The 26098-nt window shown below is 36.4% G+C and overlaps 1 protein-coding gene across 1 annotated transcript in view; it reads left to right on the top strand.

The window, feature by feature from the left end:
• Window positions 1-26098, top strand: part of CHD9 (chromodomain helicase DNA binding protein 9) — a 169810-nt gene that overhangs the window by 11541 nt on the left and 132171 nt on the right. The window contains exon 2 of the mRNA XM_027617213.2: window positions 17802-19424. Coding sequence (XP_027473014.1) covers window positions 17967-19424 — 1458 coding nt within the window. The 5' untranslated portion in view covers window positions 17802-17966. The remainder of the gene's footprint in view (window positions 1-17801; window positions 19425-26098) is intronic.

Genomic DNA, 26098 nt, shown 5'->3' with positions numbered 1-26098 from the left:
AGGCTTGGTCTCAGTAATTTTTGAGCAAGTTAACATAGAATCTTGATCTATATTCCTAGTTCTGTGGGTCAGTGAGAGGAAAATACATATTTATTGAGCACTTACTATGTTTTGAGACTTTGAATATATTCTTCTGAACTCTGCAATAACCCTGCCAACTAGATGATTATCTGTTGAAAGCAGACTGAGAGATTCCAAGAACTGCTCAAGGTTACACAGTTTAGAGAGATGGTAGAAACCTGGGGTCCCTCAGCTACACAGTTACTAATTTACACTTGCCAGATGTTTTTCTAATTGACTAGTAAATCTATTTTATTATTAAACAGTTAAAGTTGTATATATTGCAGTGAGATTAATCCAAAACATACTGATGATACATACAGCAGAGTTTAGGATGGGATTTGATAGAATAGTTTAGAGATTGGGATATGTGACATTAAAGTCTTTTATCATGTGGGCTTCTATAATGATTTTGTGTATTGTACCTTAATAGAATGACCTAAGATTTAATTGTTAGTTAGCTGTTGGAAATAATTTAGAAGGATGTCTGTCTGGATAACTATTTCAAGTTGGTTTATATTTCTGTTGGGTTCTAATTTTTGCTAGTACTCATGTTATATGTTAAGATCATATTAGCCTAAAACATTTAAAAATGAGAATATTCCTACAACTTAATATAATGATTGTCCTTCCTATAATTTTTTAAAGGAATTTTAGATATGGAACGTTATGATTGATGTCTTCAAGAGGAGGAAAAATCATGGTCTTTTTTTAGTTAAAAGATTTTAAAAATTTAATTTCAGATAAGGACAGGAAATGATGACATTTTAGAGAGGGTGGTCAGGAATGGCCTCATTGAGAAAGTTACTTTTGAGAAAAGAACTGAATGAAGTGAGGGAAGAGTGTACATAACAAGTACAAAGGCCTTGAGAAAGAACATATCTGGCTTTTTTTTTTAATTAAAAATATTAAATTTTTTTTTTTAAATGTGTTATATGTACAATTTAGTGACATTAATTCCACTCACAATATTGTGCAACCATCACTACTATCTTCTGTTTTTTCCCTCTCCCCAGCCTCTGGTAGTGTGTAATCTTTTTATCTCTATAAATTTGCCTAATCTAGGTATTTCATATAAGTGGAATCATACAATATTTTCCCTTTTGTGTCTACTTATTATACTTGGCGTAATGTTTTCAAGGTTCACGGTTCATCCACACTGTAGCATATATCAGAACTTTATCCCCTTTTCACGGTCAGATCACATTCCATTTTAGGTATCTACAGATTTTGTTCATCTGTTGATGGACACTTGGATTGTTTTTGAACTTTTGGCTATTGTGGATAATGCTACTATTTGCATATAAATGTATATAAATTTTTGAGTCCCTGTTTTTAATTCTTTTGGGTATAGAGTATATAGGAGTAGAATTGCTGGGTTATATGGTAATTCTATGTTTAACTTTTTGTGGAACCACCGCACTTCTGCATAGTGGCTGTACCATTTTACATTACTACCAGCGATGTATGAGATTGCCAGTTTTTCCATATCCTTTCAAATGCTTGTTATTTTTCATTTGAAAAATAATATTCTTAAGTCGTTGTGAAATGATATCTCATTGTGATTTTGGTTTGCATTGTCCTAATGACTGATGTTGAGTATCTCTGTTTATTGGCCATTCCTGTATCTTCTTTGGATAAATATATATTGAAGTCCTTTGTCCATTTTTATTTAAGTTGGGTTGTTTAACTTTATAGTAGTGAGTTTGTAGGAGTTCTTTATAAATTCTAGATATTAAACTTTTACCAGATATATGATTTGCATATATTTTGCCCCATTCTGCAGGTTGCTTTTTACTCTCTTGATAGTATTCTTTGGTGCACAAGTTTTTAATTTTTACAAAGCCCAATTTATCTGTCTTTTTTTTTCTTTCGTTAACCCGTTTTTTTGGTGTTACATTTAAGAAACCATTGCCAGTCCAAAATCATGAAGATTTGCCCCTATGTTTTCCTCTAATAGTGTTACAGTTTCAGCTCTTAAATTTAGATCTTTGATTTATTTCCGTTGTTTTTTTTTTTATGGTATAAAGTAAGATTTTATTCTTTTGCAGGTGGCTATCTAGTTTTCCCAACATCAGTTGTAGAAGAGACTGTTTTTCCCCATTGAATGTTCTTGGCACCCTTGTCAAAAATCAGTTGACCATGTGAGGGTTTATTTCTGGACTTTCTATTCCATTGGTCTATATGTCTATCCTTATGCCAGTAACACATTGTTTTGATTACTGTAGTTTTGTAGTAAGTTTTGAAAGTGGGAAGTGTGGGCCCAACTTCGTTCTTTTTTGAGATTGTTTTGGTTATTCTGGGTCCCTTGGAATTCCATATGAATTTTAGGATGAGTTTTTCTATATATGCAAAAAAATCATTGGGATTTTGATAGGAAATGCATTGAATGTGTGGATTGGTTTGGGCAGTATTGTTGTCTTAACAATATTAAGTCTTTCAATCCATGTACATAGGATGTCTTTACATTGATTTAGATCTACCTTAATTCCTTTCAGCACTGTTTTGTCTTCAAAACGATATACAGTCTTCAGTGTACACAGCTTACATGTCCTTCATTAAATTTATTCCTAAATTTTTATTTTTTTAATGCTATCATAAATGGAACTGTTTTTAATTTCCTTTCCGGAACGTTGATTGCTGTCTTACAGAAATACAACTGATCTTTCTGCATAGATTTGTATCCTAGAATTTTGCTGAATTTGTTTATTAGCTCTAGCAGTTTGTTTGCATGCATGTGTGTATGTGTATGTGTTATTTACAGTTTTCTACATATAAGATCATGTTATCAGTGAACAAGATGATTGTACTTCTTCCATTCTATTTTAGATGGCTTTTATTTTCCTTTCTTGCCCATTTTCTCTGGCTGGATCTTTTGGTTCTGTATTGGATAGAAGTGGTGAAAGTGGGCTTCCTTATCTTGTTCCTGATGTTGGGGCAAATTCTCTTTTTTAATTCTCTTATCATTGAGTTTGATATTAGCTCTAAGTTGTTCATACATGGCCTTTATCATGTTGAGGAAATTCCTTTCTATTCCTATTTTATTCGGTATTTTAATCATGAAAGGGTGTTGGAAGGGTGTTAGATTTTGTCAAATGCTTTTTTGTATCAATTAATATGGTGATGATGTGTTTTTACCTTTATTTTATTAATGCAGTGTGTTACATTGGTTTTGTATCTTAATTACCTTTACATGCCTAGGATAATTCCTACTTGTTCATATAATATACTGTATATGTACGTATATGTATATGTATAATATGCTGCTGGATTTGATCTGCTAGTATTTTGTTGACAATTTCTGCCTCTGTATTCAAAAGAGACATTAGTCTTTAGTGTCTTGTTCTGTTTTTTGGTTTTGGGTTTTTTCCCTTGTAATGTCTTTGGCTTCATTATCAGGGTAATGTTAACTTCACAAAATGAGTTAGAGAGTACTTCTGACTTTTCACTTTTGTGGAAGAATTTGAGAGGAATTGGTGTCAATTCTTTAAATATTCGGTAGAATTCACCATTAAAACCATCTGGTCCTGGGTTTTTCTTTGTTGGGAGGTTTTTGATTACAGATTCAATCTTATTTGTTTTAGGTCTATTTAGATTTTCTGCTTTTCTAATCAATTTGGGTAGCTTATGTAACATACAATTTGTCCATTTCATCTAGGCTTATCCAATTTGTTGGTGTGCAGTTATTCCTATTATTCTTATAATACTATTCTTCTATAAAAAGAACTTAACTATTCTTATATAAAAAGGGCTTATATAGTCCTTATATAGACTTGTAAAGTCTATATTATAAAGTAAAAGTCTATATTAATATCCTCTTTGGATTCTGTTTTTATTAATTTGGAACTTCTCTCTTAGCCAGTCTAGTTAAAGATTTGTGAACTTTGTTGATCTTTTCAGAAAACTAATGTTAAATTTCATTGATTTTCCTTTATTGTCTTTCTCTTCTTTATTTCACTTATCTCCGCTCTAATCTTCATTATTTCTTTCTCCTTCCTTTGGACTTAGTTTGCTCATTTCCTTAAAGTGTACAGTTAGGTTATCAATTAGATTTGTTTAATGTAGTTGTTTACAAGTATGTTTCTCTTAGAGCATTGTTTTTGCATTATCTCATAAGTTTTGCTATGTTGTGTTTTCAATTTTATTCATCTGAGGGAATTTTGTAGTATCTCTTTTTATTTTTTAGATAGGATTTTTCACATTTCAATAAGCTGGAAATATTTTGCTTGTAGCTTTGAAAAGAGAAGCTAGAGGGGAGACCTAAGTCTTTAAGAATTTGAAGGTTGTCATAATTAGGTTTATTTTAAACAATCTCAAAGTAGATGCCTAGGAAGGCAGGAGGAAAATTAAACTTTTAAAAAACTTCTTAACAGGTATTCAAGTATAGTTTGAATACCTTAATAGGAGTTGCTCTAGAAGTTCATAGACCTTTTTTCTTTTTCTTTTTTTAACAAAGAAATGGTGAATTTGCCAGCTTTTTATTTTGCCAAGTAAAGATATTCTTTAAAATGACAGATATGTCCTATCATTATCATTTTAGTCTTTAAAAAATGTTTCTGGATACAACTTAAGTGTTTTGGTCACTGTCATTGAGAGAGTTGCTATTTGCTATCTTAAAATACCTTCAAATGTTAATAGCTGCCAGTGATTATAATTTTACCACAGTAAAAATGTTAGTCAAGTGTTACACCAGAGAAGAAATTTTAAACAGTGAAATAGCTTCCTATTTCCTCTAGGATAAAGTCCAGAATTCTTAACATGGCTAATTTAAAGCCTTGGATATTTGACCTCTGCCTGCCTCGACATCTCTATCTGGCTAGTAGTATGCTCTGGCCACACTACACTGTTGAGTAGTTCCTGAAATGCTATGTCCTCCCTCACCTCTGGGCATTTCTTGTAGTGTTTTCACTGTGCTCTCACCAGTTGTAGGAATAATGCAAGAGAGTGCGGGGATTGTAAAAGACTTGTTTCCTATCCTAATAGGGATTACCGCTTCCTTTATTTAGTACTTTATAATTCCCCTTTGAGGCAGACAGGACTGTAGTTAATAGTTTGTGTTGCTATTTTTGTTTTTTGTTTTTTTTTCCAGATGAAAACAAGTAGTAAGTGATCTTCTCAAAGTCCTACAGCTAGGAGGTAGAAGAGCCAGAACTCAGGTCTATGTTTTGTTTTGTCTTGTTTTTATGTAAGTATCCCGTTCTAATTCCTATGCAGTCATTGACTGATTTAGCAAAAATTTATTACGTGCCTACTATGCTAGGATACAAAGATGACAACAGTGTTATTTTTCTCCAAGGGTATACAGCCTAGTGGAGAGAAAAGAAAAATATAATACATTATTATAATGGAGTGTTATTTGTAGTATGCACAGGTTACAAGACAGACAGTTGAGTCAGAAGAGGCCTTCTATAGGAGGTGAATCTGAAGCTGAATTTTCTCCAAATATAAATTTGAAATTGCTATGGGTAGCTCATAAAGTAAAAAATAATGTGGCACAAATTTAATACTGTACAGAAATGCTGAAGGGATGACTAATAGAAAACTGAATAATTTGGTAGGGCCCAATGCTGCTCGTACCAAATGGGATGAAACTCTTAATGTGTAGAGCTTACTGGGAAGCCTAATTCATTTAGGAGAAATATACTGAGGGATTTATTTGGAGAATATAGAGATGTCTAGGAGAAAAAGCAACTATTAGACATTCAGGAAGTCAGTTTACCACTGAAATAAATCCTGTTTGGGAACATACTCAGTGATTTTATTTTTACTCTGAAGGCCCAGTTCAAATGTCGCCCTATCTCTATGTCTTTACCCATCTTTTCCAGAAATAATTAATCGTGATCTAATATAACATTATGCTGTGTATGCATATCTGCTAAGTCATATGTCTCTACTTGTTTACGTGTTTTCTTCCTCTCTGGATTATGAACTTTAGGAAGGCAGGGATTCTGTTCTTTTGATGTACAATCCTCATGTCATTGGCATCGATAAATGTAGAAATAAAGATCGAGAAGTAATTTTATTTTGATTCTAAATATTTGTCTCAACCTTAAAAGATATAAATATATAAAATATAAGATATAAAGATATAAAATATTTTATTTTACTGTATTGGATTGATAAGGTCCCTATAGCAATGCTCCCGCTTACATTTCTGCCTTTACTTTCTACTTTTCTCCATTTCCATGCCCAATGCAGTAGTCATCCCCTTCCATAAGTATGTACTTCCTGCCTTGCTGCCATTTCTTTTTTTTAAATTTTTTATTGTTATGTTAAACACCATACATTACATCATTAGTTTTTGATGTAGTATTCCATGATTCATTGTTTGTGCATAACACCCACTGCTCCATGCTGAACTTGCCGTTTTTAATACCCATCACCAGGCTAACCCATCCTCCCGCCCCCCCCAGAACCCTCAGTTTGTTTTTCAGAGTCCATCGTCTCTCATGCTTCGTCTCCCCCTCCGACTTACCCCCTTCCTTCTTCCCCTCGTGCTATCTTCTTTTTTTTTTTTCTTAACTATATATTGCATTATATGTTTCAGAGGTACAGATCTGTGATTCAACAGTCTTGCACAATTCACAGCGCTCACCGTAGCATATACCCTCCCCAATGTCTATCACCCAGCCATCCCATCCCTCCCACCCCCCCACTCCAGCAGCCCTCAGTTTCTTTCCTGAGATTAATAATTCCTCATATCAGTGAGGTCATATAATACGTGTCTTTCTCCGATTGACTTATTTCACTCAGCATAACACCCTCCAGTTCCATCCACGTCGTTGCAAATGGCAAGATCTCATTCCTTTTGATGGCTGCATGATATTCCATAGTGTATATATATCACCTCTTCTTTATCCATTCATCTGTCGATGGACATCTTGGCTCTTTCCACAGTTTGGCTATTGTGGACATTGCTGCTATAAACATTGGGGTGCACATACCCCTTCGGATCCCTACATTTGTATCTTTGGGGTAAATACCCAGTAGTGCAATTGCTGGATCGTATGGTAGCTCTATTTTCAACTTTTTGAGGAACCTCCATACTGTTTTCCATAGTGCTTGCACCAGCTTCAATTCCCACCAACAGTGTAGGAGGGTTCCCCTTTCTCCGCATCCCCCCCAACATCTGTCATTTCCTGACTTGTTAATTTTAGCCATTCTGGTGGGTGTGAGGTGGTATCTCATCGAGGTTTTGATTTGGATTTCCCTGATGCCGAGCGATGTGGAGCACTTTTTCATGTGTCTGTTGGCCATTTGGATGTCTTCTTTGGAGAAATGTCTGTTCATGTCTTCTGCCCATTTCTTGATCGGATTATTTGTTCTTTGGGTGTTGAGTTTGATAAGTTCTTTATAGATTTTGGATACTAGCCCTTTATCTGATATGTCATTTGCAAATATTTTCTCCCATTCTGTCGGTTGTCTTTTGGTTTTGTGGACTGTTTCTTTTGCTGTGCAAAAGCTTTTTATCTTGATGAAGTCCCAATAGTTCATTTTTGCCCTTGCTTACCTTGCCTTTGGCGATGTTTCCAGGAAGAAGTTGCTGCAGCTGAGGTCGAAGAGATTGCCGCCTGTGTTCTCCTTTAGGATTTTGATGGACTCCTGTCTCACGTTTAGGTCTTTCAACGATTTGGAGTCTAGTTTTGTGTGTGGTGTAAGGAAATGGTCCAGTTTCATTCTTCTGCATGTGGCTGTCCAATTTTCCCAACACCATCTGTTGATGAAGAGACTGTCTTTTTTCCATTGGATGTTCTTTCCTGCTTTGTCCAAGATTAGTTGACCATAGAGTTGAGGGCCCATTCCTGGGCTCTCTATTCTGTTCCATTGATCTATGTGTCTGTTTTTGTGCCAGTACCATGCTGTCTTAATGATGACAGCTTTGTAATAGAGCTAGAAGTCCGGAATTGTGATGCCGCCAGCTTTGTTTTTCTTTTTCAACATTCCTCTGGCTATTCGAGGTCTTTTCTGGTTCCATATAAATTTTAGGGTTATTTGTCCATTTCTTTGAAAAAAGTGGATGGTATTTTGATGGGGATTGCATTGAATGTGTAGATTGCTCTAGGTAGCATTAACATCTTCACAATGTTTGTTCTTCCAATCCGTGAGCATGGAACGTTTTTCCATTTCTTTGTGTCTTCCTCAGTTTCTTTCATGAGTATTTTATAGTTTTCTGAGTACAGATCCTTTGCCTCTTTGGTTAGATTTATTCCTAGGTATCTTATGATTTTGGGTGCAATTGTAAATGGGATCGACTCCTTAATTTCTCTTTCTTCTGTCTTGTTGTTGGTGTATAGGAATGCCACTGATTTCTGTGCATTGATTTTATATCCTGCCACTTTACTGAATTCCTGTATGAGTTCTAGCAGTTTTGGGGTGGAGTCTTTTGGGTTTTCCACATATAGTATCATATCATCTGCAAACAGTGAAAGTTTGACTTCTTTGCTGATTTGGATGCCTTTGATTTCTTTTTGTTGTCTGATTGCTGTGGCTAGGACTTCCAATACTATGTTGAATAGCAGTGGTGATAGTGGACATCCCTGCCGCGTTCCTGACCTTAGGGGGAAAGCCCTCAGTTTTTCCCCATTGAGAATGATATTTGCTGTAGGTTTTTCATAGATGGCTTTTATGATATTGAGGTAGGTATCCTCTATCCATATACTCTGAAGAGTTTTGATCAAGAAAGGATGCTGTACTTTGTCAAATGCTTTTTCTGCATCTATTGAGAGGATCATATGATTCTTGTTCTTTCTTTTGTTAATGTATTGTATCACATTGATTGATTTGCGGATGTTGAACCGACCTTGCAGCCCAGGGATAAATCCCACTGGTCGTGGTGAATAATCCTTTTTGGATCCTATTGGCTAGTATTTTGGTGAGAATTTTTGCATCCATGTTCATCGAGGATATTGGTCTGTAATTCTCCTTTTTGATGGGGTCTTTGTCTGGTTTGGGGATCAAGGGAATGGTGGCCTCATAAAATGAGTTTGGAAGTTTTCCTTCCATTTCTATTTTTTGGAACAGTTTCAGGAGAATAGGTATTAATTGTTCTTTAAATGTCTGATAGAATTCCCCGGGAAGCCATCTGGCCCTGGGCTTTTGTTTGTTGGGAGATTTTTGATGATTGCTTCAATTTCCTTCATGGTTATAGGTCTGTTCAGGTTTTCTTTTTCTTCCTGGTTCAGTTTTGGTAGTTGATACATCTCTAGGAATGCATCCATTTCTTCCAGGTTATCTAATTTGCTGACAAAGAGTTGCTCATAATATGTTCTTATAATTGTTTGTATTTCTTTGGTGTTGGTTGTGATCTCTCCTCTTTCATTCATAATTTCGTTGATTTGGGTCATTTCTCTTTTCTTTTTGATAAGTCTGGCCAGGGGTTTGTCAATCTTGTTCATTCTTTCAAAGAACCAGCTCCTAGTTTCGTTGATCTGTTCTACTGTTCTTTTGGTTTCCAATTCATTGATTTCTGCTCTGATCTTTATTATTTCTCTTCTCTTGCTGGGTTTAGGCTTTATTTGCTGTTTTTTCTCTAGCTCCTTTAGGTGTAGGGTTAGGTTGTGTATGTGAGACCTTTCTTGTTTCTTGAGAAAGGCTTGTATTACTATATACTTTCCTCTCAGGACTGCCTTTGCTGTATCCCAAAGATTTTGAACAGTTGTGTGTTCATTTCCATTGGTTTCCATGAATTTTTTTAATGCTTCTTTAATTTCCTAGTTGACCCATTCATTCTTTAGTAGGATGCTCTTTAGCCTCCATGTATTTGAGTTCTTTCCGAAATTCCTCCTGTGATTGAGTTCTAGTTTCAAAGCACTGTGGTCTGAAAATATGTAGGGAATAATCCCAGTCTTTTGGTACCTGTTGAGACCTGATTTGTGACCTAGGATGTGATCTCTTCTGGAGAATGTTCCATGGGCACTAGAGAAGAATGTGTATTCCATTGCTTTGGGCTGGAATGTTCTGAATATGTCTGTGAAGTCCATTTGATCCAGTGTGTCATTTAAAGTCTTTATTTCCTTGTTGATCTTTTGCTTAGATGATCTGTCCATTTCAGTCAGGGGGGTGTTAAAGTCCCCCACTATTGTTGTATTCTTGTCAATGTGTTTCTTTGCTTTTGTTATTAATTGCCTTATATATTTGGCTGCTCCCGTGTTAGGGGCATAGATAGGTACAATTGTTAGATCTTCTTGTTGGATAGACCCTTTAAGTAAGATATAGTGTCCTTCCTCTCTCTTATTACAGTCTTTGGTTTAAAATCTAATCTGTCTGTTATAAGAATTGCCACCCCAGCTTTCTTTTGGTGTCCATTAGCATGCTAAATGGTTTTCCAACCTCTCACTTTCAATCTGGGGATGTCTTTGGGTCTAAAATGAGTCTCTTGCCGACAGGATATTGATGGGTCTTGTTTTTTAATCCAGTCTGGTAGCCTGTGTCTTTTGATTGGGGCATTTAGCCCATTTACATTCAGGGTAACTATTGAGAGATATGAATTTAGGGCCATTGTATTGCCTGTAAGGTGACTGTTACTGTATATTGTCTGTGTTCTTTTCTGGTCTATGTTGCTTTTAGACTCTCTCTTTGTTTAGAGGACCCCTTTCAATATTTCTTATAGGGCTGGTTTCGTGTTTGCAAATTCCTTTAGTTTTTGTTTGTCCTGGAGGATTTTTATCTCTCCTTCTATTTTCAATGACAGCCTAGCTGGATATAGTATTCTTGGCTGCATATTTTTCTTGTTTAGTGCTCTGAATATATCATGCCTGTCCTTTCCTGCCTGCCAGTCTCTATGGATAGGTCTGTTGCCAATCTAATGTTTCTACCCTTGTAGGTTACATATCTCTTCTCCCGAGCTGCTTTCAGGATTTTCTCTTTGTCTCTGAGAGTCGTAAGTTTTACTATTAGATGTCGGGGTGTTGACCTATTTTTATTGATTTTGAGAGGGGTTCTCTGTGCCTCCTGGATTTTGATGCCTGTTTCCTTCCCCATATTAGGGAAGTTCTCCGCTATAATTTTCTCCAGTATACCTTCTGCCCCTCTCTCTCTTTCTTCTTCTTCTGGGATCCCAATTATTCTAATGTTGTTTTGTCTTATGGTATCGCTTACCTCTCGAATTCTGCCCTCATGATCCAGTAGTTGTTTATCTCTCTTTTTCTCAGCTTCTTTATTTTCCATCATTTGGTCTTCCATATCACCGATTCTCTCTACTGCCTCATTTATCCTAGCAGTTAGCACCCCATTTTTGATTGCACCTCATTAATAGCCTTTTTGATTTCGACTTGGTTAGACTTTAGTTCTTTTATTTCTCCAGAAAGGGTTTCTCTAATAACTTCCATGCTTTTTTCAAGCCCAGCTAGTATCTTTAAAATCATGATTCTGAACTCTAGGTCCAACGTTGTACTAATGTCCGTATTGAGTAGGTCCCTGGCAGTCAGTACTACCTCTTATTCTTTTTGTTGAGGTGATATTTTCTGTCTTGTCATTTTGTCCAGAGGAGAATAGATGAATGAGAGAACAAAATGCTAATAGGGTAACAATGTCCCCAGAAAATATACTCTAAACAAATCAGAAAAGACCTGAAGCCAGGGGAAAAGAAAGGGAAAGAAAGAAAAAAGAAAAAGATAAAAACAAAAACAGATTAAAACAAAAAACCAGAATATGATCAAATATGATCAGGCTGGTGCATAGATCAGTGCCACACACTAGATTTTGGCTGTATTTTGGTCTGTTAGAAGAAAGTGCCTCCCAAAATTTTAAGAAAGAAAAACTTATATATGTACAAAAATAAGGGTTGATACGATGAAGGGATGGAATATGAATGTAAAGATGAAAATTATAAGAAATTTTATAAAAGGAATTGATAAGAAGTTGTTTAAAAAAAAAAGGGAGAGATGATCAGGCAGGAGACTAGAACAAAGCCATACACTAGAGATTTAGGGTATATTTTGATCTGTTGGAAGAAACTGTATCTCAAATTTAAAGAGAAAACAACTTATATATATATATATATATGCCCAAAATAAGGGTAACTACTATGAAGGGATAGAATATGACTCTAAAAATGAAAAATATTTTTTTTTTTAAAAGGGATTGATAAGATGTTGGATGAGAAAGGGAAAAAGAAAAATAAAAAACAGTTAAAAAATTAACTTTGAAAGACTAAAGGGGCGCCTGGGTGGCTCAGTTGGTTAAGTGACTGCCTTTGGCTCGGGTCATGATCCTGGAGTCTCTGGATCGAGTCCCGCATTGGGCTCCCTGCTCGGCGGGGAGTCTGCTTCTCCCTCTGACCCTCCTCCCTCTCATGTGTTCTCTCTCTCAAATAAATAAAATTTAAAAAAAAAAAGAAAGACTAAAGAATCATGGTAAAAAAAGCCATGGATTCTATGTGCAGTATTTCCCTAGCTCTGGAGTTCTGGAGTTCTCATTGATCGGTAAACTTGGTCTTGGCTGGCTGTTCTTGCTGATCTTCTGGGGGAGGGGCCTGTTGCCGTGGTTCCCAACTGTCTTTGCTGGAGGCGTTATTGCCCCGCCCTTGCCTGGTCTGGGCTAAGTCATCTGCTCGGGTTTGCTCCCGGGAGCTTTTGTTCCCTGCAAGCTTTCGGTACAGCTTTGGATGGCGAGAGTGAAAATGGCGGCCTCCTAATCTCCGCCCCGGAGGAGCTGAGAACTCGGGGCCCCACTCCTCAGTGCACCCCTAGAGAAAAGCAGTCAATCACTCCCATCTCCCCGGTCTCCAGCCGCACTCTGTGCTCACCGGGCCGTGACCAACTGTTTCTGTCTCTGGCACCTGACCCCATGTGGAGTCTCCAAACCCAGTAGAGTCCTGCGGTGCGCTCCCGCGCCGCTCCTCCCGGGGGAGGAAGGAGAGTCGCCCTGGATCTGCCGGTTGTTGGGTCCCTGCTGGAGGAGCAGTGGCCCCACTGTGCCGTGGATCACGGTTTATGGCAGCCCGGAGCTGAGCGCCCCTGTCTCGGCTCTGTCTCTGCAGCTGGCTTCCCTGCTCCGATACCCGGGAGCTCTGCCACACTCAGGCACCCCCGGTCTTCTTGTGACCCTCAGGGTTCTGAGACCACACTGTCCCGCGAGGTTTCCACCCCCCACTTAGCCACTGGAGTGAGGTCCCTCGGCGGAACCGACTTCTAAAAGTTCCAATTTTGTGCCCCGCGGCTCTATCACTTGCCAGAAGCGGCCGACGGAGGCCCCCTCCCCCGCCGTCTATCCTCCCGAATATCGCCTCAGATTCACTTCTCCACACGTCCTACCTTCCAGTAAGTGGTCGCTTTTTGTTCAGAGAGATGTTGCTATTCTTTTCTTCGATCTCCTGTTGAGTTCATAGGTGTTCAGAGTGGTTTGATCCCTATCCAGCTGAATTCCTAAGACCAGACAAAATCCAGGTCTCCTAGTCTTCCGCCATCCGCTGCCATTTCTTTATTCCTGAAGTCTTTGGTCTTCCCTGCCAATCCTTTTAGAAGACTCCCTCCAGTGCAAACTGTTCCAAGAAGCTTTTCCTGAATAACTTGCCAAGTATGTTCTCTTCTCTTTATAAATTATCCTACAGGTGAGCTTGTACCTCTCTTAGGCCACAATTACCATATTTTATTCAATATATAATGTGCTTTTCTTGTGCATTCCCCCCGTCTCCTTGATTTAGATTCTGACCTTCCTGAGGGCAGAAACTTTTGTAGTTGCTTTGGATGCAAAGTTGCTTTGGATGTAATGGACAGTCCATAAGTATTTGCTTAATGAAATAGCAAGTTAAAATTAGATTGATGTGATATTTTCATAAAGTTAGAAAATGGTACCTTTACAGAATGAATTACAGCAATAGATCTACATGAGCATTGTGTTAATTGTAGAATAAACTGTCCAAATCAGAAAACATGGCTTTATGAGATTTTATGGACATTTTTTCATAGTTTACCGTTAGTCTCTATTTTTATTTTTATTTAAAGATTTTATTTATTTATTTGAGAAAGAGGGAGAACACAGAGGGAGTGGGAGAGGGAGAAGCAGACGTCCCGCTGAGCAGGGAGCCCGATGTGGGACTCAATCCCAGGACCCTGTGATCATGACCTGAGCTGAAGGTAGACACTTAACCAACTGAGCCAACCAGGCGCCCAGTCTCTCTTTTTATAACTAATGTCAACTACTTAGAAATATCTTGTCACATACAGAATGTATATCTTCTTAGTATAGTGTTGGTATCTATATTCATTTTCTTAATCATTAGATGTTCCTCTTATGTACTTACTTTTAGCAAAGCACAAGTAACATGTATTGATAATGTTCTGTTTACATGTCCAAATTCCCCTTCAGAGATCAGTTATTACTCATCAACCAAGTACCTGGAAGTTCTTTATCAATAAATGTTTATTGGATGAGAAAATAGCAAAATTCTTTTCTTAATTAAAATTTTTACTTCTCCCATATTTTAGGTAAGCCTCAGGCTACATAAATGTAGAAAACATTCTGCTTTAGCACAATCTACCATCATGTACAAAAATTCAACAACTATACCAGTTCTTTCCTGTATGGACTATTACTGCTCTGATACAACATATATTTATTTCCAGAGCAGACTCCTAAAAATTCTTTAACTGTTTTTTAAGAATAAATATATAAGCACGTAGTAAATCTGTACAAATCCACAATGTTTTATATTTATGTTTAAGTTCACTGTTAATTGCAATAAGTAGAAATATATGAATTAATGTCATATCCTTCAAGTAATTTACTTTCAACATTCATTTGGGCAGTAGATTTTTAGAGTTGTGGGTTCTGAACTCTTGAAGTGATACATTCTAATCATTCAAGAAATTACTTTAATCATTCTAAGATGCATATTTTTTCCACTTTAATATCTCTGAAATTGGGGGAGGGGGTCCCTGGGTGGCTCAGTCAGTTAAGCATCTGACTCTTGGATTCAGCTCAGATTGTGATCTCAGGGTGGTGAGATTGAGCCCCGCGTTGGGCTCCACACTCAGTGTGGAGTTTGTTTCAGATTCTCTCCCTCTCTTTCTGCCTCTCCCTCCACACGCTCTCTCTCCCTCTCAAATAAATAAATAAATCTTAAAAAAAAAAATCTCAAATTGGGGTGTGTCTCAGTACCTATCTATCTGCCAGATGGGGGTCATGGAGTACTTATCTGTGCATACACACACTTGGTCATAGTTATTTATATTGCCATCGCCAGTTGGGCTATGTACATTAGTACTACACATGTTCGTTATTTGAAATGTCTTTTTTTTTTTTTTAAGTAGGCTTCACGCCCAGCACAGAGCCCAACATAGGGCTCAAACTCACAACTGTGAGATCAACCTGAGCCAAAATCAAGAGTTGGGCACTGAACCAACTTGAGCCACCCAGGTGCCCCTAAAATCTCTTTTAAAAAAATACACTATTTTTCAGTATTTAACCAAAATGTTATTGATTATGCAGAGAGGCACAGAAACAGAGTAGCAGAGCATAAATTTAGTATTAGTGAAGCAAATATTTGTTGTTGAAGAAATGACAGCAATTCACATTTACTTACAGAGCAACAATCAAGTATTTTATGGACCAAGCAGAGTATCTCAAGGCAGAAGAAGTTATCAAATCCTTTGAAATAAAACTAAGTCTAAAAACTTTTGAAATGGTATAGTGCCATAGTTTAACTGGCAGCATTTTTTTTTACATTATATCAACTAATGATGTACCTCATATTTGATGACATACTGGATTTGGTAACTTTCACTGTATTTCTTTTTTTGTGTGTTCCTCTTGATAAATAATCATACAACCATATAAAAGCATAAGACTTTGCTTTCCTGATTAATAAACTAGGTGTACATAAATGTTCCCTAGTCTGGAGTCTGAAGCAGAAACTAAGATACGTTCCAGAGAAGTGATTTAATCTACCCTCTATTTTGCTAATGGCCTTGTTCAGACCACATGGCCTTTCATCTGCTCTGTCTCACAAGTATAAAATCTGGAAAAATAACTTTTTCTGTATTTTAATTCTTCTAAAATCATATATTTGTTAAAGGACTTAGATACATACCATTGTGATTGATAAGTCAGTTTCCAGTTAAAATTAACATAGACTTCAGTAGTTTTTCTCAGAATTTTTCTAAAGTATTTCTACATTAAAATAGTGAGCATTTTGTTTAGGAAATTTCTATTTCCTAATATGGACCTCCCAAAATAGAAGTTCTGGAAAAGTTTCTTCGGCCTTTGCTAATGTTTAATTAATATGTAGAGCAGCAGGAAACTCCATTTGTGGTTCTCTAGGCAAGACAGTAGGGCAGAACCATAAATTACCTTTGTTAAAAGTGTTTGGAATGATACAGGCCTGGAACAAAATTAGCTAGCCATTTCATATTAACAAGTAACCTATTAGATCCTTTCCACACATAAATATCATGTATGTGTGTGTGTATATACATATATTCATGTAAATGTAATCATTTTTTCTCTTCAGACTATCATAAGACTAATTCATTGCTTAGCTCAAGCTACTGTTTATTTCTGCCTCAGCTTGATTGTCAAGATTGTCACCACGCATTTATTTATACAGTTCAGTAAATAAGCAATATTTATATTCCAAATGATTTAGTGAAGGCAGGGGGGAGACTTAGGGACAGAGTAACAAATATGACCGTTAACAGGACGGTTCTTGCTTTTGCTACTTGAATATCTAAATCAGTTGGCTGTTAGGAAGGCTGATCTTCCATGTAGATGAGCAACAGAACCATGGTAACAATATGTGGGAACATCCCAAATATATCACCTGTCTGCATTGTCTGTCAACTGACCAGATGGCTAACTCGTCTCATTTGGCCCAGTTTAACGTGATCTCATACAATTGTTATTGTTGTTTTCTTTAAAAGATTTTATTTATTTACTTATTTATTTTATTTATCTAAGAGAGAGAGTGAGCGGGAGAGAGGGAGAGAGCATCTGAAGCAGACTCCACACTAAGTGCAGAGCCCAACATTGGGCTCCATCTCACAACCGCGAGATCATGACCTGAGCTGAAACCAAGAGTCGGATGCCCAACCAACTGAGGCACCAGGCACCCCATACAATTGTTCTTCTTGGTGTATTTCCACATATACTGTATGAAACAATAAGATTTATCTGCTCGAGAGGTCTAGAGCAAAATATCACAACACACTTACTACTCTGAGAAGATCTGATGTCAGCTATCTTAGCAAGACATTACTGCAAAGTGTAATACATATATACTTTAAACATGCCAGAGCTGCTGGGGAATGATGGTCATTTCATGGTGAGAGTCTGACATACCATTCTCAAGTTTACATTCTGTCCTCAAAATATATGAGCTTCGAGTGGTGCCTGGGTGGCTCAGTTGGTTGAGCATCCAACTCTTAATCTCGGCTCACGTCTTGATCTCACTGTTGTGAGTTCAAGCCCTATGTTGGGCTCTGCGCTAAGTATGGAGCCTACTTAAAAAAAATACATGTGTGTATGTATGTGTGTATATGTGTATGTATGTATATATGTGTGTATACATGTATATGAACTTGAAAATGAAGTAATATGCATTATTACTTTGAAATGCATACAGTCACATCCCATGCACCAGCATTTTTTCCTTGTAGGGAATATTAATGAGCTTTTTGCAATTTTTTAATCATTCTACCAAAAAATACTGTACACTGAGATTGTATGTTTTTTAAATCATATATAAACTTTGTAGAACTTTAATGAATACTCATCATTAAACTTTGTTTTTCTTATTTTCCTAGGATTCTGACACTTCATGACATGTCATTATCTAGAGCAATAATGAACATTGACCTGTTTCGGATTAGTTGATGACCTTTGGCAATGATCCAATAATATCCACTACACAGAAGCTGAATATACTTCATTTGGAGTGAATAGCCCAGATTGTCACTGGATTTTTCAAGATGACAGATCCAATGATGGACTTTTTTGATGATGCCAATCTTTTTGGTGAGACCTTAGAAGGTTTGTCAGATGATGCATTTGTACAGCCAGGACCTGTTTCACTAGTTGATGAATTGAACTTGGGTGCAGAATTTGAACCTTTGCACATAGATTCACTGAACCATGTTCAAGGTACTCCAACACATCAGAAGATAACTGATTATGAGCAGTTAAATCAGTTTGATTCAATGAAATTTCACCAAGTCAATCAGCCTTTTGGTAGCCCAGCTGAACACGTGTTATCTCCACACTCTCAGTTTAATTGTTCTCCGATCCACCCCCAAAACCAGCCCAATGGTTTGTTTCCAGATGTAGCAGATGGCAGTCCAATGTGGGGCCATCAGACAGCTACCAGCATTTCCAATCAAAATGGATCTCCTTTTCACCAACAAGGACATTCTCACTCTATGCATCAAAATAAAAGCTTTGTGGTACACCATGACTTTGCCTTATTTCAGGCCAGTGAACAACAAACACAGTGCACTTCACTACGCTCACAACAAAACAGAAATAATCTTAACCCAGGGCAGAATTCCCTCAGCCAGTCTAAAAATTTTATGGATGTTAATGTTTCTGGTCCACACAGAGTCAGTGTTAACCACCCATCACAAATCCCTAATGCATCTGCGTCGCAACAGTCTCTTTCAATGCAGCAATTTTCCCAAACGTCAAATCCTTCAGTTCACTTCCTCAAGTGTAGCAATCATCAAGAAGGGAATTTCAATGGACCTTCTCCAAATATGACTTCTTGTTCTGTCAGTAATTCACAGCAGTTTTCATCACATTATTCCTTTTCCAGTAATCACATCTCACCAAACAGTCTTCTGCAGGCCTCTGCAGTGCTTGCACCTAATCATACAAATCAGACTTTATCTGATTTTACCGGAAGTAACTCCTTTTCACCTCATAGGGGAATCAAGCAGGAATCCACTCAGCATATGCTAAATCCCAATACATCGTTGAATTCAAATAATTTCCAAATGTTGCATTCATCACATCCTCAGGGTAATTATAGCAATTCAAAATTATCTCCTGTACACATGAACTTCCCAGATCCTGTTGACTCAGGAACTCAAATGGGCCATTTCAATGATCACGTAGAAACTAATGGCTTTTCATCTTTAGAAGAGAATTTACTTCAACAAGTGGAGTCTCAAACTGAGCCATTCACAGGACTTGACCCAGAAGACCTCCTCCAGGAGGGTCTCCTTCCCCAATTTGATGAGGCAGCATTTGGACAAGATCATTCAAGTCATGTTTTAGATCATGACCTTGAACGGCAGTTTACTTCACATCTTGTAACTCGGCCTTCGGATATGGCTCCAACACAGATGCATAGTCAGGCTCGAAGCTGGCACTCTTCACTTTCCAATCATCAGCATTTACATGACAGAAATCGCCTATATTTACAGCGACAGGTATGTGGCTCTTTTATTTTGGTGATTTGGGATAGAATGGGCTTCTTTTTTTTTTTGAGTTAATTTTATGTGAGACATATCCAGGATTTCTCAAACTTAGGCATACTTTGACATAGTTTCTATTGCTTTAACAGTCTTATATTTGAAAGTGATTTATTGATGTGCTCAAAGCAATACATTAACTTCTGTATTTAGAAAATTATAAGGTTTTAAGGCCTTTTTTGTAACTTTCAATTATAATTGCCTTTAACAGAATGATTTATTATCAAAAATAAAAATTTAACCATAATTAAAAGGTAAACAATAGACCGGGAACATTTTATCACAAATATAATGAACATAGTGTTAATATTCCTATAAAAAACCCATACAAATTGATAAGCAAACTTTTAGGACTTCACTTGATAACTAAATAAAGCATAGGAGCTGGAATTCACAAAAGGGTAAGTTGAATTATTAAAAAGAACATTCAGAATAATATGCAACTTTAATAATTCAATTTGCAGCATGGTTTTATTTTTATGTATTAGAAAAAAATTTTTGTTAATGCTTAATGCTGGCCAATTTATACTGACATTGGAAATTATATAGGTTTGTTATTTGACACAAATATTTTGGAAAACAGTTTGATGGTAAATTTGAATATAAAAATACTTTATTACAGTAACCCAAGCATAGCAAAAGTAATGTACCCAAAGATCTTTATCTTACACTGTCTATACAGCACATATGGAAGGATCATAGTTTATTATCATAGCATATTAGATGAACTATTACAGGCATTAAAAAGTTTGAAGACTAACACTGACAGTATGTTAGTGATGGGGGGGAAGCATAATTCAAGACTAAGATCACAGTAAAATATTTAAGAGTACAGGCTCAGGTACCGAACTACCTGGGTTAGAACCTTGGCTACTGTTACTTGTTAGCTGTGTGACTTTTAGCCAGTTCGAGAATTTCATTCTGTCTCATTTGCCTCATCTTTTAAATGTGGAATACTAACAGGATCTACTTAATAGGACTTTGATAAGGATTAAAAGGGTTATAATATGTGAAAGTGCTGGGAACTGTGCCTAGCATGCAGTAAGCACCTAATTAATGTTTTTATAATTATACTTTTTTCATAGCAGTATGAAAATATGCATGCGGAAAAAAAATACTGAAAGGAGATAGATTGTTTTAGGGGAGTGCAATTATACTTTCCTTTGTTTTCTATAGTTATTGTCATGTTACTATGTTATTTCTATAATAAAAAATGTACTTAATGTAATATTTTATCATTTGTCTGAAATCTTTTTAAATTAAGGATTCCTAAAATGCTTGGTTTTAGCAGGGTTACCTGTGAGATCTGGTAGACAGTATAATATATCACAGTACTTGAAATTAAACATTTAGGGACCATTTATTCATCTCAAAGCCTTGAAATGTTTGAAGAAGATAAAATCTTTATCTTTTCCTTTGGCTTGATTTTATTTCTGCTTCAAATGGTATTTTCAGTTCATTTTTTGAAATGTCTAGATGGATTTTAAGGTATTTAAAAGGCACTCTTAAACCTCCCTCCTCTTCTGTGGCCTGAGTAGAACATTACGGTTTTGCTCCCTCTACTGGAAGAGGAGAAAGCATCTTCTTCAGAAGGACCTGGGAAAAACCTCCACTGCTTGAACCTAGGATCATCTATCCACTTAATATGTAGATTTCTGGCTGCTTGAGACTAGTCATTTTGTGTAGCATATACATGAAGGTGTGAAGCCTGAAATTTATTTACTTTATACTTTTATTTTTCTAGGGCCTTGTCATCATTTTAGTGTTTTAATTCATGTTTTCCTGAACATGTTCTACTGGCTTTAAAAGAAGTTATAGATTTGGCATGAATAAAGGGTAATTATAAATAACTAAAGTAGTTCCCAATGCGAGAATGTAGATGGTATTATCTGAGAGAAATTTTTTTCAGACACATCCTAAGCAACCTTTCATAAATCATCTTACTCTACTGATAAATTCGTAAGGCTTTATTTAAACGTACTTACCTTTTTGTTTCAGAGTTTGTTTTGTTTTGCTAACTTCATGTTCTTTATGTTAGATGTTCAAAAACAGATAAAGAGCAGTTGGTTTAGGATACTTTTTTGACTTATTGAAAAGCCATTCTCAAGTTTCCTATTACTTCTTAGTGTTAAAAATGGTATTTGGGAGTTGTTGATTGTGGAGGTGAAAAGGAAGGATGGATTTGGTAGAGAAGGTCGAGGATTATTATGAGTGAGTTTTATGGATTGTATATAGGTTCTATATGTACTGAATTATAGGTCACATATCCTAAATAAGTGAAATTCGAATGGTTTAGTATGTGTAATATATCACACATTCTGGCAGAGCTTTACAAGTTTTTTGCCTATGTAATTTCTGGCATATTGTGGATGGTTATGGTTATTACATAGTAATATTATAGTATAAAAATGTTATATAATAAGGAATTTTTCTTACATTATTATGGTCTTTCCCCAGATTCTATAGAAAAAAATTTTTTTCCTTTTAGGTTTTTTTTTTTTAACTGTCTGTCTTAGTTGCAGTAATTTCATTTCAGACTAAATTAGCATTGCTAAATATGTATAGACGTTAAGAGATTAAAAATAATAAAGTGGCATAATTTTTGGTGTATCAAAATAAAAAAAAAGGAGATACATTTTATTATAGCCAAAACAAGATATTCTTTAACCTAACGTGTGAAAATTCACAATAGCACTCTATTCAGAGTTCTGGAAAGCTTCAGTGAGAATGTTGGATAACATTCTTTATTCTTTACTTAGAAGTAAAGAATACTTATAAGCCTTGCTTTTTTTTATTTCCCAACTGAGGTGGGGTGGTTGTGGATATAATTTCAAATGTCTTGATGTAAGTACTCTTAAGTCTGTGTCAGTCATTAAAAACAGTGAATATTGCTGGTAATATTTCTTCTATAACGGACTCTAGAATTTTACCACTAAAGAAGAGAAAAGAAAAAAGGTAAGAAGCTATAGCAAGTGTTCCTAAATCTAAGGGCTCACTAAATATAGTACAGAAAGTACTAGCCTTATTTTCATGTGTAATTTTTAGAGCAAAGGAATCTTGAGAAAAAAACACTATAAGCTTTTCATCACTCTCTTGTGACGAACACTTTCTGCTATTTTGTAACACACAATCTTGCATTTTTGCCTTAGTCGTGAAGTAGAAACGACATAGAGCATTATGTGATCTCTCAATGTTTATCAGTTCAACTTAATGTAAAATTTCAATAGCAGAGAAAAATATGTGGGATAGCTAACATAGCAGTCAAAACAGAAAATAGAATTTTAGCATATACATAATAACACAGCTCTTTGTTGGCTTTGTACTCTGATGAATTCATTACTTTCTTTAGTATCTTGAATTATTTCATTTTCTTCCTGAAGATAGGGAACTTATATTACTTATAGGCTTTTAAAGAAAGTAGAGAAAGGCTTGAACAACCTATGTAAGACACATTTTAAAACAATAGATTATTTTCTGATAAAAAATTTAATACATGGTTATTAAAAAATTGGACCATATAGAAAACAATCAAATGAAAAATAAGTTGTAATATCACTACCAAAGATACCACTGTTGACATTTTCTGTATGAGTTTCTAGTGAGATCTGTTGTCTCTCTCATCCCTGTCCTCCACCGACATATTTTTGCATTTTTAAGAAATAAAGTTGGAATCATTATAGTTAATGCTTTTTGGCAAATGGCTTTTTTTAACCTTCCAATTAATAATGTTGCAGACATTTTTCATGTCATTACCTATTTTTCTGAAAGTGATTTCGAATGGCTGAATAGTTTGCCATTGTAACGTTGCTAAAGTACCATGTAAAAAATAAAGTTGTTACTGAGATCTGGAAAAATCTGAATCAAGTTTAATTAAAATATCTTTATGTTTTTCTTGCATGTATTACCATAATAATCCAATTTAAAGTAGGTGCACAGCAATAGCAAAAATTATAATGACTAACACATAGAGCACTTACTTTGTGCCAAGCACTATTCTGAATTTTTAACATAGTAACACGTTGATCCCTCACAACAGTCCTTTTATTTGGTTATAGTTATTTCCTTGAATTTCCATGGGAGGAAACCGAGGTGCAGAGAAGTTAAGTACTACACCCCAAGTCACACAGCCGGGTGGAGATAGCCAGTGGCCAAGACTAGAGTCAAACCAAGTTTGATTCCATTATATGTGGTCCTAACCACTTTCACTTTCCTTCAAAGTATGTTAGTACATTGTAATATATAGCAATAATATACTAAATGATTTCTCCCTACTCACTCCCTCCTCCTTTTAAAAATCTATCCTACTGATGAGGCAAAAACTTGCTTTAGAATCTTTAAGTGGAGGGGCGCCTGGGTGGCTCACTTGGTAAGCGTCTGCCTTCTGCTCAGGTTATGATCCTGGGGTCCTGAGATCGAGCCCCGCATCGGGCTCCCTGCTCCGCAGGAAGCCTGCTTCTCCCTCTCCCACTCCCCCTGCTTGTGTTCCCTCTCTCGCTGTCTCTCTCTCTCTGTCAAATAAATAAATCTTTAGAATCTTTAAGTGGAAAAGAACATGCATCTCATGCATTTCTGGCTATATCGGCAAATAGTTTGTCCATTACCAGAGGGAAAAACAACCCCGAAGCAAAGAGAAGTAAACCAAAATAGCTGTTGCTTCCGAAAGTGTTGAGACATTTTTTATAAAATTGTGTATAAGATGATAACAACAAATGTCCTAAAGGTAAACCTGATCATTATCTTCAAGTGTTTGAAGAGGTCAGAAATAGGTCTACTAAGTGAAAGCCACAGAAAAGCAGATTATCATTTGATATTAAGGAAGAAGTTTGAAAGAAATCTCTTTCAATGAAAGCAGGTAAATAGAATGGTTCAGATGGGTCACAGAAAGAAGTCCTATAGTGAGTGTAAAATGGACTAAATTGGTAGGTTCTTTTTAACTCTTAAGACTCTGTGATTGTAGGGTGCCTGGGTGGCTCAGTTGGTTAAGCGACTGCCTTCGGCTCAGGTCATGATCCTGGAGTCCCGGGATTGAGTCCCACGTCGGGCTCCCTGCTCAGCAGGGAGTCTGTTTCTCCCTCTGACCCTCTTCCCTCTCGTGCTCTCTATCTCTCATTCTCTCTCTCTCTCTCAAATAAATAAATAAAATCTTTAAAAAAAAAAAGACTCTGTGGTTGTAATTTTGGGTTTCATAGCTGGACATATCATTCCTATTACCTCTTTAGCTCCTGAGTGGTGATTACAAATAACGAAGAAAGGTAAAGAAAAATGACATTTCTCTGCTATCCAGCAATGGCAGGGATTTATCATAGATGAGTAAATTTTCCAGATAATTGAAATGTATTCTATTAAGCATGAAATTCTTTAATTATATGGCTCCCCCTCTGACCCCCAGAGGGCGATGGTGATGGTGGTAGAATGCTTGATTAGGAAAAGATTAAGAGAAATAGAGTAATACGGAGGTCTTGGTATGTTCAAATGTGTAATGGTAAGAATCCCCACTTACTTAAAAATCTATCGGAACACATTAGATATGTGAAAATTATCTTAAGCAGAAACATAGCTAATTTTGTGTATAAGTAAAGTTGTTTTTTAAAAAAGAGAGAAGGGGTGCCTAGGTGGCTCAGTTGGTTAAGCAAGCATCAGACTCTTGATTTTGGCTCAGGTCATGGTATCAGGGTCGTGGGATCAAACCCCTCTTGCACTCAGCGCTGAGTCTGCTTGAGATTCCCTCTCCGTCTGCCCCTCCCGCCATTTGCGTGCACATGCTCTCTCTCTCTCAAATAAGTAAATGAAATCTTTAAAAAGAGAGAGAGGAAAATCTATATAAAACTAAAGCAAGGGATTCACTGTATGTTGCTCATACTCATTGAACTCAGAGGATCACAAGCTCTTTGCTAGATTTTTTTTTTTCTCCCAGTGGTAACTTTTCTGAAGTCAAAAAAGCAACACATATATGAACAATTAAAAAACTTGTCACTCCACTTACGCTCTAGACAAAAAGAAGAGAAAAAAACTAAGGAATTTTTAGATTGTCTCCTTGAACTAATTAAAAATCATATAAAATACCATTCCTCTATTTATCTGAGTTTACTTAAATCTTTATGCATTTGGCATGGTATTGCTTATAAGAAGTTTTGCAATTCTTAGTTGTCTAAGCCAAAAACACAAAAGAGAAATTCTGTACAGGAATTTCCCATTTAGTTGCTTTTTTTCCCCTCAGTTAAAAGTGGACTGGTTTTTGGTTTTGACATTTCTGTCATGTCCTCAGTATTAAAATATTCTGTTTGGGGCGCCTGGGTGGCTCAGTTGGTTAAGTGACTGCCTTTGGCTCAGGTCATGATCCTGGAGTCCTGGGATCGAGTCCCACATCGGGCTTCCTGCTCAGCAGGGAGTCTGCTTCTTCCTCTGACCCTCTTCCCTCTCGTGCATTCTATCTCTCATTCTCTCTCTCTCAAATAAATAAAATCTTTAAAAAAATAAAATATTCTGTTTGAATGGGGAAATTTGTATAATATTAGCTAGTTCTAAAATACAATCCTAATTATTAAACCATGTACTATAAATTGTGTAAGAGTTGAGCTCTGCACTCCCTGCCAAGAATCAGAGTAACAGAAACTCCAGTTCTTAACAGTAGC

The sequence above is a fragment of the Zalophus californianus genome, chromosome 17 (genome assembly GCF_009762305.2).
Source record: "Zalophus californianus isolate mZalCal1 chromosome 17, mZalCal1.pri.v2, whole genome shotgun sequence".
NCBI classification, from domain to species: Eukaryota; Metazoa; Chordata; class Mammalia; order Carnivora; family Otariidae; genus Zalophus; species Zalophus californianus.
Note: the sequence above shows the minus strand (reverse complement) of the source record. Positions and strands in the feature narration are given on the sequence as shown.